General features: G+C 43.2%; 1 protein-coding gene across 3 annotated transcripts in view; it reads left to right on the plus strand.

Annotated features, from left to right (window-relative positions):
• Positions 1–15,363, plus strand: part of DISC1 (DISC1 scaffold protein) — a 363,689-nt gene that overhangs the window by 49,737 nt on the left and 298,589 nt on the right. For all 3 annotated transcript variants that reach the window (XR_014710969.1, XM_084624148.1, XM_084624149.1), the window contains exons 2-3: positions 4,864–5,906; positions 7,313–7,382. Coding sequence is in view for 2 of the 3 variants with exons in the window: in XM_084624148.1 (XP_084480274.1) it covers positions 4,864–5,906; positions 7,313–7,382 (1,113 nt within the window). In the remaining variant the exon portion in view is untranslated. The remainder of the gene's footprint in view (positions 1–4,863; positions 5,907–7,312; positions 7,383–15,363) is intronic.

Below are 15,363 nucleotides of genomic sequence, written 5' to 3' on the forward strand. Positions count from 1 at the left end.
CCCTCGCCCCAGCTTTGTTGCTGCTCCTCCTCCTCCTCCTCCTCCTGCCTTGTTGCACTGGACTCTGAAGTGTCCATGGTGGTCCTCAGAATGGAGGTGGGGTTGTCCCCAAGTAGCGCGTCCAGCTCTTTGTAGAAATGGCAGGTCACGGGGACAGCACTGAAGCGGCTGTTTGCCTCACGGGCTTTGTGGTAGGCATTCTGCAGCTCCTTCACTTTAACCCCGCACTGCAGTGCATCCTGGTCATGGCCCCTTTCCATCATGTCCCTTGATATCTGCCCAAAGGTATTGTAATTCCTAAGGCTGGAGCGCAGCTGGGACTGGACAGCTTCCTCCCCCCAAACACTGATGAGGTCCAGAACCTCGCCATTGCTCCATACTGGGGATTCCCTGGCTTGTGGAGGCATGGTCACTTGGAAAGATTCGCTGAGAGCACTCCACACCTGGCTGAGCAAACAGGAAGGGGATTTTCAAAATTCCCAGAGAATGTAAAGGGCGGGTCTGACGGTTGGTCACCTGAGGGCAAGGCAGTAGTTCAAAGTGATGACCAGAGTGGCTAGAACAGGGGTTGTTGGACACTTCTGGAGGCCGATCAGAGTGTACTAACAGACCAGGGCGTCTACACTGGCACTGAGGTGCTCCAGCGGGGGCGCACCAAACGTTATTCCACTCACCGAGGTGGAGTACCAGGAGCACTCTAGCCGTGGAGTCAGAGCGCTCTATGTGCCTTGCCAGTGTGGATGGGTAGTGAGCTAGCGCGCCTGGGGCTCCTTTAATGCGCTCTAACTCGCAAGTGTGGCCAAGCCCTTAGTGACAACCATACAACGCAATTCTCATAACTTCATATGCATTAATGATATACATATATGGATAGAGAAATGACTTTCAGCAGATCATAACCTTTCCCCGATACCTTACTAGGGATGCTTTATATGTAAGATCACAATTATATAAAAATGAGGAATATGGGGGTACCAGGACACTCCCCCAAGGTATAGAATGTCACACTCTGTATTAAGAGGTGGATGGTCTCTCTAACTTTTATTGTTAAACTGTCCAAAAGATCCTTTATCTGAAATATCCAGCATCTTAAGGGAGATCAGAGACAAAGCTCATCTTATTCTAGTGGCTCTTGCGATCTGAGAATATCAGGTGTCAGTCTGAATCAGTCAATCGGTGTATTTTTACCCAAGAACATAGGTCAATGCTGTGCTACGCCTAAGACCATAACCCAAGCAACAAACAGAGCATTCTGAAAAGGTATTCTTGAAGAGAGGCCATTCCAGTCCATAGTTGTAGCACCTAATGAAATAGTGGATGGGAAGCTTTCATTGTCACTGCTTGTTCTATATCTGATTTTTGCACAGTCCGTCTGCACCTCTCACAAGCACTGAATACACACAAAATCTAAAAAAAAAAAAAAAAAGTAGACTCCAAATGGTAAATTCTTTTCTACTTTGCACCTGATTTTTTAAAAATGAAAAGCTATTTATAGGTTAAGCATACAAAGAAAAATGAAGCAAAATTATTAGGTAGATTCTGTACTTCATTCATTATTAGTATAAGACCATTTTATATTTGCATCATTTCCTTGCAGAAACTACTGATTTGAGAACAGAATTATTTTGTTTTCCCTTTTTGATTTGTGTGTGTGTCTGTGTCAGATGGTTCAGAACTCAACTCTGTGTGCCATTGAATTGTGGGGACCTCTTCTTAATGATAGATTGCAGTAATAATCTTAATGACACAAAATGGCAGTGAGCAATGTGTGGAGAATCATAGAATCATAGAATCATAGAATATCAGGGTTGGAAGGGACCCCAGAAGGTCATCTAGTCCAACCCCCTGCTCAAAGCAGGACCAATTCCCAGTTAAATCATCCCAGCCAGGGCTTTGTCAAGCCTGACCTTAAAAACCTCTAAGGAAGGAGATTCTACCACCTCCCTAGGTAACGCATTCCAGTGTTTCACCACCCTCTTAGTGAAAAAGTTTTTCCTAATATCCAATCTAAACCTCCCCCACTGCAACTTGAGACCATTACTCCTCGTTCTGTCATCTGCTACCATTGAGAACAGTCTAGAGCCATCCTCTTTGGAACCCCCTTTCAGGTAGTTGAAAGCAGCTATCAAATCCCCCCTCATTCTTCTCTTCTGCAGGCTAAACAATCCCAGCTCCCTCAGCCTCTCCTCATAACTCATGTGTTCCAGTCCCCTAATAATTTTTGTTGCCCTTCGCTGGACTCTCTCCAATTTATCCACATCCTTCTTGAAGTGTGGGGCCCAAAACTGGACACAGTACTCCAGATGAGGCCTCACCAATGTCGAATAGAGGGGAACGATCACGTCCCTCGATCTGCTCGCTATGCCCCTACTTATACATCCCAAAATGCCATTGGCCTTCTTGGCAACAAGGGCACACTGCTGACTCATATCCAGCTTCTCGTCCACTGTCACCCCTAGGTCCTTTTCTGCAGAACTGCTGCCTAGCCATTCGGTCCCTAGTCTGTAGCTGTGCATTGGGTTCTTCCGTCCTAAGTGCAGGACCCTGCACTTATCCTTATTGAACCTCATCAGATTCCTTTTGGCCCAATCTTCCAATTGGTCTAGGTCCTTCTGTATCCTATCCCTCCCCTCCAGCGTATCTACCACTCCTCCCAGTTTAGAGGACCATCTGTCTCTCAAAATTAGCCTTTGTTACTTGATGATCATTATGAAAAGTACTTGATTTGATATTTTTGGTGGATACAGCACTGTCCACATTTTTAACTATAAGTAAAGTTAGACTTTAGGATTTTTTAACTTTAGCATAACATTTACACATGCCACAGTGTAATAATTATGACGGGTCTGGTCACAGAGACCCCCTTGGGACTCATAGACTCGTAGATATTCAGGTCAGAAGGGACCAGTATGATCATCTGGTCTGAGCTCCTGCACAATGCAGGCCACAGAATCTGACCCACCCACTCCTGTGATAAAGCTCTCACCTATGTCTGAGCTATTGAAGTCCTCAAATCATGGTTTAAAGACTTCAAGATGCAGAGAATTCTCCAGCAAGTGACCCGTGCCCCATGCTACAGAGGAAGGCAAAACCCCCCCAGGGCCTCTTCCAATCTGCCCTGGAGGAAAATTCCTTCCCGACCCCAAATATGGCAATCAGCTGAACCCTGACCATGTGGGCAAGATTCACCACCCAGATACCCAGGGACTGTCATCTGACTTGCTGGAATGACCTCTGAGCCCATTTTCCCTGCCAGCTTGGGACTCCAGAACCCTGCCTTGTTGAGCCAGACACGCTCGCATGCTGCAACACAGACCCAGGTCTGGCCCACCCCCCCAGAGCTGCAGACTAACCAAAAACTTCTCAGCAGGTCACCTATCCCCAGCATCCAGACACCCAGTTACCAATGGGATCCAAACCCCAAATAAATCTGTTTTACTCTGTATAAAGCTTATACAGGCATAGGCGCCAACTTCTAATGGCTCCAGTGGGTGCTCGACATCCCTCTGCCCCGGCCTTGCCCCATGCCCACCCCTGCCCTGCCTGCTTCTGCCCCTATTCCAACCCCTTCCCCAAAGTTCCCGCCCCAACTCTGCCCCCTTCCTGCCCCTATTCAACTCCTTCCCCAAATCTCCGCCCTGGCTGTGCCTCTTCCCCGCCTCCTCCCCTGAGCGTGCCACGTTGCTGCTCCTCCCTTCTCCCTCCCAGAGCTTTCTACAGCTGTTTGGCAGCAACAAGCTGTGGGAGGGAGGGGGAAGGAGTGGGGATGTGGCACGCTCAGGGGAGGAGGCGGAGGCGGGGGGAGCGGCACGGGGAGCTTGGCTGCTGGTGGGTGCAGAGCACCCACTAATTTTTCCATGTGGGTGCTCCAGCCCCGGAGCACCCACGGAGTCAGCACCTATGTATACAGGGTAAACTCATAAATTGTTCGCTCTCTATAACACTGATAGAGAGATTTGCACAGCTTTTTGCTCCCCCAAGTATTAATCACTTACTCTGGGTTAATCAATGAACAAAACTGATTGTATTAAATATAAAAAGTAGGATTTAAGTGGTTTCAAGTAATAACAGACAGAACAAAGTAAGTCACCAAGCAAAATAAAGCAAAAACACGCAAGTCAGCCTAATACATTAAGAAATTGTTTGCAGGTAAAATCTCTCCCTCCGAGATGTTCCAATAAGCGTCTTTCACAGACTAGACTCCTTCCTAGACTGGGCCCAATCCTTTACAATAGGACCTCAGAGTTGTACTTCATATTTCTAGCTTCAGATACAAGAATAATATATGCATACAAATACGAGGCATATATCCAGTAGGTTATAACCTTTGTTACATCATAGTCACACTCATAAGCATATTTCCATAAAACATTATGGCGTGCAACATCACAATAATATCTGCATGAATTTTTAGGGAGAAAATTAAAAAAATAGATGCCCAAATTATATTGGTAAAATATGCATGTGAACTTAAGTAGCTGAGAGGGAGCAAAAGGTGCATGTAAAATGCAAAATTGCTGTGCAAGTATTTATTTTACATATTCAGATTTATGTTCTTTTGTAAATGTGAGCTCTGCTATACAAGACCTGGAAATGTTTATTTTGAGCACACAGTTGCCTGTTCATACATATACGTGTGCAAATCATCCCAGATCAGAGAGCTGATGCCAGGCCAACAGAATGATAACCGAACACTCTTTCCCCCTTTAGATACCCGTTCTACAGTATTGTCAATTTCTGTGTGTTTTAAAAGAAATCAGTGTTCTGTCTGAATGTTCTGAGGTAATTAGTTTCAGATGCTACAATATTTTAAGCCTAGAAAAATCACACACACCTTTAAAGACATTTTCTTTATTTTTTCAGGTGGTCAGGGTCATTCACTGCCTCCTGTCTCTTTTCATAAAAAGAAGCTGGCAAAGAGACCAGGATACATGAGACCAGAAGCTCTGCAACAGATAGAATTTCATCCCCCTGCTGACTGTGAGCCATTCAACCCAAAGGGGCTTGAACATGGCAGAAAGCATTGTGAAGACTTCAAGAACTGCTCTCTGCACAGACTATGCAAAAATGACTTTGAATCCTTATACTGTAATTCATCTGTAAACAGTACCATAGTTACCACCAATGTGGTAACAACATCGATCACTGCTGGAAATACGACAGGAAGCCTCAGAAATCTGTCAGATCTCAGGATTCAGCCGTCAGAAAATGTAATTCTGCCGGTTTGTCCTGCAGCTGCCCCATGTAAAAGAGACTTCTTACCTGTGTGCAGTTCAAATACATGGCAGACTAATCTACTAGCAACTACGTGGGAGACAATCCATGATGCTAGAGTAAAGGAACCACAGAAAATGTACACTTTGGATCAGAAGGAAGTGAACAATAACTGTGAATATAACAACAAAGAAGTCACTTCTTACTCGTCCAGTACTTGGGATAGCTTTAATTCAAATTTCAGCTTCATACAGCTCTCACTGAACTCACGTTTTGAAAAAAGTGACACTGAAGGCCAGTCAGATGGCAGGGCAATGGAACACACACTGCAAACAAATGCAACAGGACAAATAGAAAATGTTAATTTACATGAACCAGGGGAGAGACTAAGAAGTTCACATAAAGACATAGGGGCTTCATCTTGTATTTGTAAGCATGGTGAGGGTTATCAGTGTGCAAGAGGGACTTTAGTGGATGATAAATTGCAGGATTGTGAGATGGTATCTCTTTCGGATACAGATGCAGCATTTTCATGTTCCACAGATTCCTCAGATGCAGCATCTGCTGGTTCTTCTGTTACCTCAGGCTATGAAAGTAGCTTTACTGTTAGTGATCACAACTGGGACACCCTGATGAGGAAATATGAACCGGTGCTATTGGACTGCTTGGTTGACAACCGTAGTACATTAAAGGTTGGTAATCACACTGTTTGTTCATGTTCATTTGGTGCTGTGGATTTTTAGACAAATCAATTACTGGGCTGTTGCAGAAGACAGGAAATGTCTGGATTTTGTGGCATTTCTTTATATGGATTTACATCAGCGTAGTGCATGGTTAGAAATGAGAGAGAACCACTACTCTGTTTCCATTTCTCAATTTCCTTCTTAAAATAACCAATGTTAATCTTTCTTGTAATGGTTAAAATTGTAATTTCAGCAGAATACAGTAATCTTCATTTCCTTTCCTAATAAGCAGTGTTGGTTTCTGTATTAAACAGCTCCCACTTCCTCCCAGAAATGGCTGTATTTTGTTGATGGATGAAGTGACTGGTATATGTGTGTGAGGGGCCAAATTCTGGCATGGGTTGTGCATTTGAAACCAGAGGCCCACACGGGGTTATTGTTGGTCCCAGTTTTGAAGAAACTAGATCCACATAAACATTGCTCTGCAGGTCTTCCCTATGTAGCACCCTGAGGGGCATTTTGGAACAAGGCTTACAAGTCAAGGGGTATGATCAACTCACTTGAATACTGACAGGTTTCAGAGTAACAGCCGTGTTAGTGATGAAGTGAACATCCAGTGAAGTGAGCTGTAGCTCACGAAAGCTTATGCTCAAATAAATTGGTTAGTCTCTAAGGTGCCACAAGTCCTCCTTTTCTTTTCACTTGAATACATACGTCTCCTGACTTAGTCTCACAACTTCCTGCTAGATGAATTTTGTACCGTGGATTACATGTGGGACTGAAGATGGCCAGAAATCAGATTCACAATAATTCTGCTTTTGCAGCTTTTGTATGTGCTCACTGGGAACAATTACTTTGGTTTCAGGTGTGGAACAACAGTGTGGCTGTATTAATTTAGGATAAGTGCCTGTAAGTGTAAAATTATATTAAGCTTAATCAAAACTGTCAGGGTTGGGTCAGAAAACAACTCAAACCTTTTGGGGTCAGGTCAGCTCTCCTTCTGCCAGTAGGGATGGTGCTTCAGCGGTTGCGTGTCCTGCTCCTGCTGGCTGTCGCCACGTTGCTGCGCTGTGTGTGCTGTGGAGTGAGCGAGCAAAGGAGTTGCAGCACCTCTCTGCAGACCACACAAGGGGTGGTGGCCATCAGGAATGGGAAAAACGGATGCTGCCACATTGACCTCACAGGAAGGAGGCAATGGCAGCATTGGCTCAGGTTCAGGGGAAAGAGTCAATGTCAATTTAGAGAACAACTCAACCTTCGTTGGGTCAGGTGGGCTTTGGTCTAGTTTGGGTCCAGCTTGGGCTAAAAAATAAGACCCGAGGAAACCTCTGTTGTGTGTGTGTGGGGGAAAGCACCAAAACCCACTCACAAGTACCCATTGTTGTAGTTAAACTTACGTTTTTGTATTGATACAGATAAAATCCTTAATGTTAAGGCTTCAGAGGCTTCAAGAAAAAGCAATAGAGGAAGATGACTATGATAAAGGTGAGACTTTTTCATTATTCTTTTCATACCAGTTTCAGTCTGTTTTCTTTCCCTTTTTAATTTTGTTTTACAATTGCTAAACTACTGTGGTTGGGTAATGGTGACAAAAGTTCAGTGAGCATGTGGTTGTATTATTTATTATGCAGTACAATGAGGTATAGAAATTAAAGAAAGAAGTAGGTCAGCAGCAGGTAGCACAAGAAGCAATGCAACAGTTTATTATGTTGAGGTACCTCACAAGGCAAGTATCCACCATCTGGATCACGTACCTTTAAACAGCATGACTTAAAAATACAAAAATGAGTGAAAGACTTAAATGGGGCAAGGCGGGTACTGATTGCTGATGAAGCATAATTTTTTCTTCACCACAATTAGTCGCCACAGTGCAGCGGAGACCATAAATAGAAGAAGTGTGGTCAGCAACTTTAGAACACAAGTTGCAATAACAGCTCTTATAAATGTGAACTGTGCCAACTTGAGGGACAAGCTGAATATTCACCAAATTGAATCAAAGGATCTCAAGCAAAACAATGTAAGATTGCAGTATGCATGGTTATTCTCGATGAGAAGACACGGCTGCTGGTGAATACTCTATATTTAAGAAATGCTTGTCAACTTAAGTGCTTTATAAATATTGTATAATGTGTTGTATATACATGTGAGTTTGTGTGCATGTGTAATTAAATGAAAAAAACTTTAACACAGGTTGCCCAGTGATAGCTTATGCCCTTTCAGAACATAGAGTTCAACATTTTGAAAATCAGGAAATACAGAGTTAAAATAAATGCTCAAGCAACCTTAACTCTGCCGCTATGAAGCTGCCAATAGCCACCTGGAATTATCTGCATCACTCCCGCTGCATTCACTGTTTAAGGCATAGCTGCATTGAATGGTGGAGGAATAAGTTGGAAGAGCTGTGATTGTGATATGAGGAGATCTGGGGATTAGTTTGATAGGCATGCTAGAGCTGTGTTTGTGATATGAGGAGGTCTGAGTCCACCTATGTGTGCTATCAAAGGCAAGAGGTGCTTGTGTACCTTGAGCCTCCAGTATGCATAGTTTCAGTACAGAATTGTGTAGGTTGAGTCATTAGCAGGGCACTGGGGGTCTTCATGCCATGGGTATTGTCAGTAGGGAGTTGGGATATGAGAACAGTCTGTGGATTTAATGCTAGAAAGGGCAAAGTATAGGTTAAGTTGATATCCTGTGTGCAAGTGTGAAGGGGCTGTAAAAGGGTATGAACTGGTTGTTAAATTTTACAGGTATGGTATTCTCTTGGGGGAGTAGGCTCAGTGTTTGAGTGTAGGGGACGTTTAGGTAATGCCTGTCCATTACTGTGAAAAGGCAGAGTGGGAGAGTGCATGTTATGGGCATTGTGGGTGTCAGGGTTCCCTCCCCACTCTGAACTTTAGGATACAGACGTGGGGGCCTACATGAAAGACCCCCAAGTTTATTTCTACCAGCTTAGGTTAAAAACTCCACAGGCACAAATTCTCCCTTGTACCTTGGGTTTAAGTAACACTGCCACCACCAAGTGATTTAACAGAGAACCAGGGAAAAGGACCACTTGGAGTTCCTCTTCCCCCAGCAATCCCCCCCAAGCCCTTACACCCCCTTTCCTGGGGAGGCTTGAGAATAATATCCTAACCAATTGGTTACAAAATGATCAAAGACCCAAACTCCTGGGTCTTGGAACAATGGAAAGATCAGTCAGGTTCTTAAAAGAAGGATTTTATTTAAAGAAAAGGTAAAAAAGAATCACCTCTGTAAAATGAGGACGGTAAATACTTTACAGGGTAATCAGATTCAAAACACAGAGGATTCCCCTCTAGGCAAAACTTTAAAGTTACAAAAAAAAACCAGGATAAACCTCCCTCTAGCAAAGGGAAAATTCACAAGTTGAAAACAAAAGGTAATCTAACGCGCCTTGCCTTATTTACTTATTCTTTTTGTAATATCAGAGACTTGTACAGGATGGTTTATAGGAGAAGGAGTTTTTTTTGACCCGATGCTTCTCTGCTTTCCCCAGAGAACAGACCACAAAGCCCTCCCCCTCCCCGTCAAGATTTGAAAGTATCTTCTTTCCCCATTGGTCCCTTTGGTCAGGTGCCAACCAGGTTATTTGAGCTTCTTAACCCCTTACAGGTAAGGAGGAATTCTAGGCTACTCTTAGCTGTATGGTTATGACAGTGGGGTATTGCTCAAAGAGGGCAGAGTTAAGGTTGCGGGCATGTTTATCTTAACTCTGTATTGTCTGGATTTCAGAAGTTTGAGTTTGGCTGAACTTGATGTTCTGAAAGGGCGCGGGCTTTCACCCTTAACTCTGCATTAATTATGTGTTTTGCCATTTAATTTCCTGGTTTTTTAAACCAAAAGAGACATGCTTGTTGGTCAAAGTTAGAGGTCGTTAAGGCAGTTGTAGTTGTCACCTAGAATTGCAGTTGATGCACTACTGTATCTAGTTTATAATCAAAAGACCTAGCTTTTGTATAGTGCTTTTCATCACTAGATCTCAAAGAACTTTACATAGAATCATAGAATCATAGAATATCAGGGTTGGAAGGGACCCCAGAAGGTCATCTAGTCCAACCCCCTGCTCAAAGCAGGACCAATTCCCAGTTAAATCATCCCAGCCAGGGCTTTGTCAAGCCTGACCTTAAAAACCTCTAAGGAAGGAGATTCTACCACCTCCCTAGGTAACGCATTCCAGTGTTTCACCACCCTCTTAGTGAAAAAGTTTTTCCTAATATCCAATCTAAACCTCCCCCACTGCAACTTGAGACCATTACTCCTCGTTCTGTCATCTGCTACCATTGAGAACAGTCTAGAGCCATCCTCTTTGGAACCCCCTTTCAGGTAGTTGAAAGCAGCTATCAAATCCCCCCTCATTCTTCTCTTCTGCAGGCTAAACAATCCCAGCTCCCTCAGCCTCTCCTCATAACTCATGTGTTCCAGTCCCCTAATCATTTTTGTTGCCCTTCGCTGGACTCTCTCCAATTTATCCACATCCTTCTTGAAGTGTGGGGCCCAAAACTGGACACAGTACTCCAGATGAGGCCTCACCAATGTCGAATAGAGGGGAACGATCACGTCCCTCGATCTGCTCGCTATGCCCCTACTTATACATCCCAAAATGCCATTGGCCTTCTTGGCAACAAGGGCACACTGCTGACTCATATCCAGCTTCTCGTCCACTGTCACCCCTAGGTCCTTTTCTGCAGAACTGCTGCCTAGCCATTCGGTCCCTAGTCTGTAGCTGTGCATTGGGTTCTTCCGTCCTAAGTGCAGGACCCTGCACTTATCCTTATTGAACCTCATCAGATTCCTTTTGGCCCAATCTTCCAATTGGTCTAGGTCCTTCTGTATCCTATCCCTCCCCTCCAGCGTATCTACCACTCCTCCCAGTTTAGTATCATCCGCAAATTTGCTGAGAGTGCAATCCACACCATCCTCCAGATCATTTATGAAGATATTGAATAAAACCGGCCCCAGGACCGACCCCTGGGGCACTCCACTTGATACCGGCTGCCAACTAGACATGGAGCCATTGATCACTACCCGTTGAGCCCGACAATTTAGCCAGCTTTCTACCCACCTTATGGTGCATTCATCCAGCCCATACTTCCTTAACTTGCTGACAAGAATACTATGGGAGACCGTGTCAAAAGCTTTGCTAAAGTCAAGAAACAATACATCCACTGCTTTCCCTTCATCCACAGAACCAGTAATCTCATCATAAAAGGCGATTAGATTAGTCAGGCATGACCTTCCCTTGGTGAATCCATGCTGGCTGTTCCTGATCACTTTCCTCTCATGCAAGTGCTTCAGGATTGATTCTTTGAGGACCTGCTCCATGATTTTTCCAGGGACTGAGGTGAGGCTGACTGGCCTGTAGTTCCCAGGATCTTCCTTCTTCCCTTTTTTAAAGATTGGCACTACATTAGCCTTTTTCCAGTCATCCGGGACTTCCCCGGTTCGCCACGAGTTTTCAAAGATAATGGCCAGTGGCTCTGCAATCACAGCCGCCAATTCCTTCAGCACTCTCGGATGCAACTCGTCCGGCCCCATGGACTTGTGCACGTCCAGCTTTTCTAAATAGTCCCTAACCGCCTCTATCTCCACAGAGGGCTGTGAGATTATTATCCCCATTTTACAGATGGGAAACCAAGACACACAGAGATGAAGTGACTTGCCCAAGGTCGCTAGGCAGGCCAGAGGTAGAGCTAGGAACAGTCCCAGTCCAGTGGTCTTTGCACTAGCCACATGGTTGCTATGTGATTCCTCAGTGCTCCTCCCCCTCCTGTACATTTTGTTATTGTAGAACGGGGATAATGATCATGCTTTGAACTGTTTCCAATCTGTAGTTGCTAACGGGGCTGGTGAGAGAAATCTCATCCATCATCTGTGTCCCAAAACCATGACATTTTAATTACAAAGTTGTTGCTAGCTTTACGCATGTGAGAGAGGATTGGTGTCTGTCGTGCCTTCCTCACCACACTGCCATACCATTCCCTGCAACACGTAGCCCTGTCTCCTGCCCTGTGCTGCTACACACATGTATCATAAGCAGCAACTTAATGGAGGGCTGCACATGTTAGGGCAGATCCTGGTGCACATATAGGGACAGAGAGTGGGGCTCACACACCCTTGGAAAGGCAAGTCCTCCCACCCAGATTCCAGCTCTCATGGGGAGTAGGGAGAAAGGCCCAGTCCCTGCCACTCACCCCCATGTCAGCTTCCCTGTGTCCTTCCCCTACCATCAATCCCCATTTATCCTGCTCCCGTTGATGAGGCCCCAGCCCCCTTTTCCCGCTCTTGCCCTTCACGCTTCCTCTGCTAGCAAGCATTAAAGTCTAATTTTTTTACAAAAATACTTTGATTTAATTCTCTCCCCCCCCCCAACCAAACAAAACCCCAACCTCTGACAGAAACAGATTTTAGCAATATGGCATCCAGCCTTTTCCAACATTTTTCCAGCATTCTGCCCAAAGTGGAACTCAGACTGACACTGACTGGGTAAGGTTCCAAGGAATACTGCTTATCTCCTTCAACTATCCAGCTGGTGTGAAACTTTGAAGGCTAACAGTCCTGTTAACTTCTCAGTCCGTACATGCTCAATGTAATCTGTTATGTGCCTAACCGGAGAAGCAAACTTTTTGAAATAACATATTAATTTGGTTTCCCCCAAAGGGCCATGCACGCTGTTGGAGTAACGCCTGAGCGTTGGACTCCCTGGTGTGATGATCTGAACCCTGGTTTGATCTCTATGTGTGAGCAAAAAGAGGTTGCTGGAATCTGTCAATTTAAAAAAAAACAAAAACTTTTTTTTTTCCAGTGCTGTATCTCAAAAACCTCTTGGTTAAATGGCCCCAAATGTGTATCACTAACAGACCACTGCACTTCCATGAGGCACACTAAATTTCAAGGCAGTGAATAACCACATAGGTTTTAAAGCACTTAGAAGAGTTGAGCTTTAAACAGAAAGCTGGTCTGAACCTTAATTATAGCTGAACTTCCGCTCTGCTGTAATAAGCATAGGGTACTGTCAGGTAATTTTGTCAGTTATTTTTTTTTTCATTTTCAGGGTTTAAAGTGGGAGGGAGATACCCTCTTTACTGAAGACTACTTTTTTATGTCTCTATGAAATTGGGTCCAGAGTTGATTAAGCTATGAGCCGCAGAAAATCAGCATTTCCACCTGTTTAATTTATTACTCACTTTCCAATTTCTGCTGCAATTGAGGCTTACAAATGCGGCAGGGGTTCTGCAGACAACAGTTTCCTTCACTGTACAATGTGGCCTCATTTACTATCCATTCTGTGCAATGAATGAGGGAAAAGCCCAGTGGAAAAAATATGTGATCATGTAATTGAAGTCTGTGGGTAAAATTCTCAGAACTATTCCATTTGAAAAGTTACTTAGTGACTTAGACACTTCAGAACCTAAATCTCATTGATTTTCAATCAGACTTAGGCTTTTCGGTGCCTAAGGTACTTTTGAAAACGAAATGTACTCCTAAGTCACCTAGGTGTGTGTTTCTTTTTTTTTTAATTTTACCCCATATTCAAAATGCAGACCTATGCATACTTAATTCTAGCACTTCTAACTTGTGAGTGCTTGACCTACTTTATCTCTTTTGGGTCTTTGTTTCAGCCAATTTTTATGACTACTTTTTATCATTTTCCTAACATCTGAGCTGACTTCTCTAGTTTTCTCTTTGTGAAATATACATTGCTCATCTCAAGGGAAAGATTCTGTTTGAGAATGTATGGAGCAGCAAGAAGAATTAGAATGGTGACCTCTCTTTCTTTCTCTTTGTGTGGTGGTGTTCTTTTAGTTTTGTTTATAGAAACTACTTTGCTACTGAGAGTAGCAAAGTCATGCCTGCTGAAAAGTTAAGTTTTAAAACTTATCAAAGAGCTGATGGATTTATTTAGTGCCAACTTCTGTCTAAAATGTCTGAAATCTATTTTTTTTCATGCATATTGTTAGAAGGGGATGGAGATACTGAACACCTATTACTAGAAATGTGATGTAAAAATGTAAATAGGTATATAGGTATGAAAGGGAGAAAAACTGAAACAATGCGTACAAAGCTTTGAAGGTATACTATGTATTAATAAAAATTAAAGTATATCTTTGGAATTCTGGGGTTTTCTTTGTGAATGTCTTGCACATGTCTTTGTGCATGCTTTCTTCTAGTCAAAGGCAGAACTGCCATTCAAGGTGTTTTAAATATCCTGTAATATTTGCCACATAGGGTTAAACCACTGCTGGCCCATCTAGTCTGGGGATTTTCAAAGGAAGGGGAAACTGCGGTGTAGTGCAGTTAGTCAGCTGTGCAATGCCATGTGGGCGCGCACGCGTGTGCGTGAGAGAGAGAATGAAGGATGTGGGCAGGTGATCAACTTATACCTTGAAATATGAAATTTGATTACTGCCATAATTGTTATGGTTTGCATAACTGCAAATGTTATCACTCTTTTTAGGATTATTGAATCCTCTTCAGCTGCAGTAATAGACTATTGCTAAAACAACAGATTTTCAAATTTAGGGTGCTCACCCTTTAAAATTCCTCTCATCCTGCAGGAAGGGTTTTTTTTTTAAAAAAAGGAATACAATGGGTAGGAATCCTCTACAGTACAGGAGGGATTCTAAAGGCCTGGGACTGTAGGGTCTGTACTCTAGGCTTTAGAATCATGCAGTTTTTCTTCTGTAAATAAGACGGTATAGTGACAACCAAGCAAAACATACAGTGATTGTATATGGAACAGAAAAAAGCCAATCTTTATTTTTAAAAATGAGCAGAAGTTATTTGAGGAAACAGGCACATTTAATTGAATTTTATAGAAAAAAAATGCTAAAAGGAGACTGAAGGACCAAATAATTGCAAAATCTTGCTTTTGACACCACCTCTCTTTTCTGCTTCTCCACCCCTTTAATTACTATAGTTTTTTGACAAATTATGGAAATTAAAATGTAAATTGAATGAGATCTATGCTGCTGGGAGGTGAAGTGACTTTTCTATTCAAAAGCACTCTATTCTCCTTTGTTTTTATCTACTACTCTTACCACAGACAAAAAAGTATTATATAAACATATATTGTTAATGGTGATACAAAAGGAAAGTGCTTGCCCTTGATTCCCTCTAGTGAATGTCAAGATACTTGAAAGTGGAAATTAACAGTAAACCCTAAATATTCAAAGCAGTAGATGGTGGTATAGCCATGAAACTCACATTGACTTTAATGGATGTTTGTGCAGCCACAATCCTCCACAAATTTGAAAAAATAGATGTAAATATCTTTATGTTTATTGAAAATAATACTAAAAGGTTCTAGCACAGTGGTATCTATATAGTAGTGCCAAGCCTTTTTACATCGTGTACCTTTCCTTGTACACAGACATGTTTCCAACACAGATACTTCTCCCTGTGGTATTTTTGTCAAATGCATGTTCAGTTAGATGGATCACCCCTGCTC

The sequence above is a fragment of the Lepidochelys olivacea genome, assembly GCF_965140295.1.
Source record: "Lepidochelys olivacea isolate rLepOli2 genome assembly, chromosome: 3".
NCBI lineage: Eukaryota > Metazoa > Chordata > Testudines > Cheloniidae > Lepidochelys > Lepidochelys olivacea.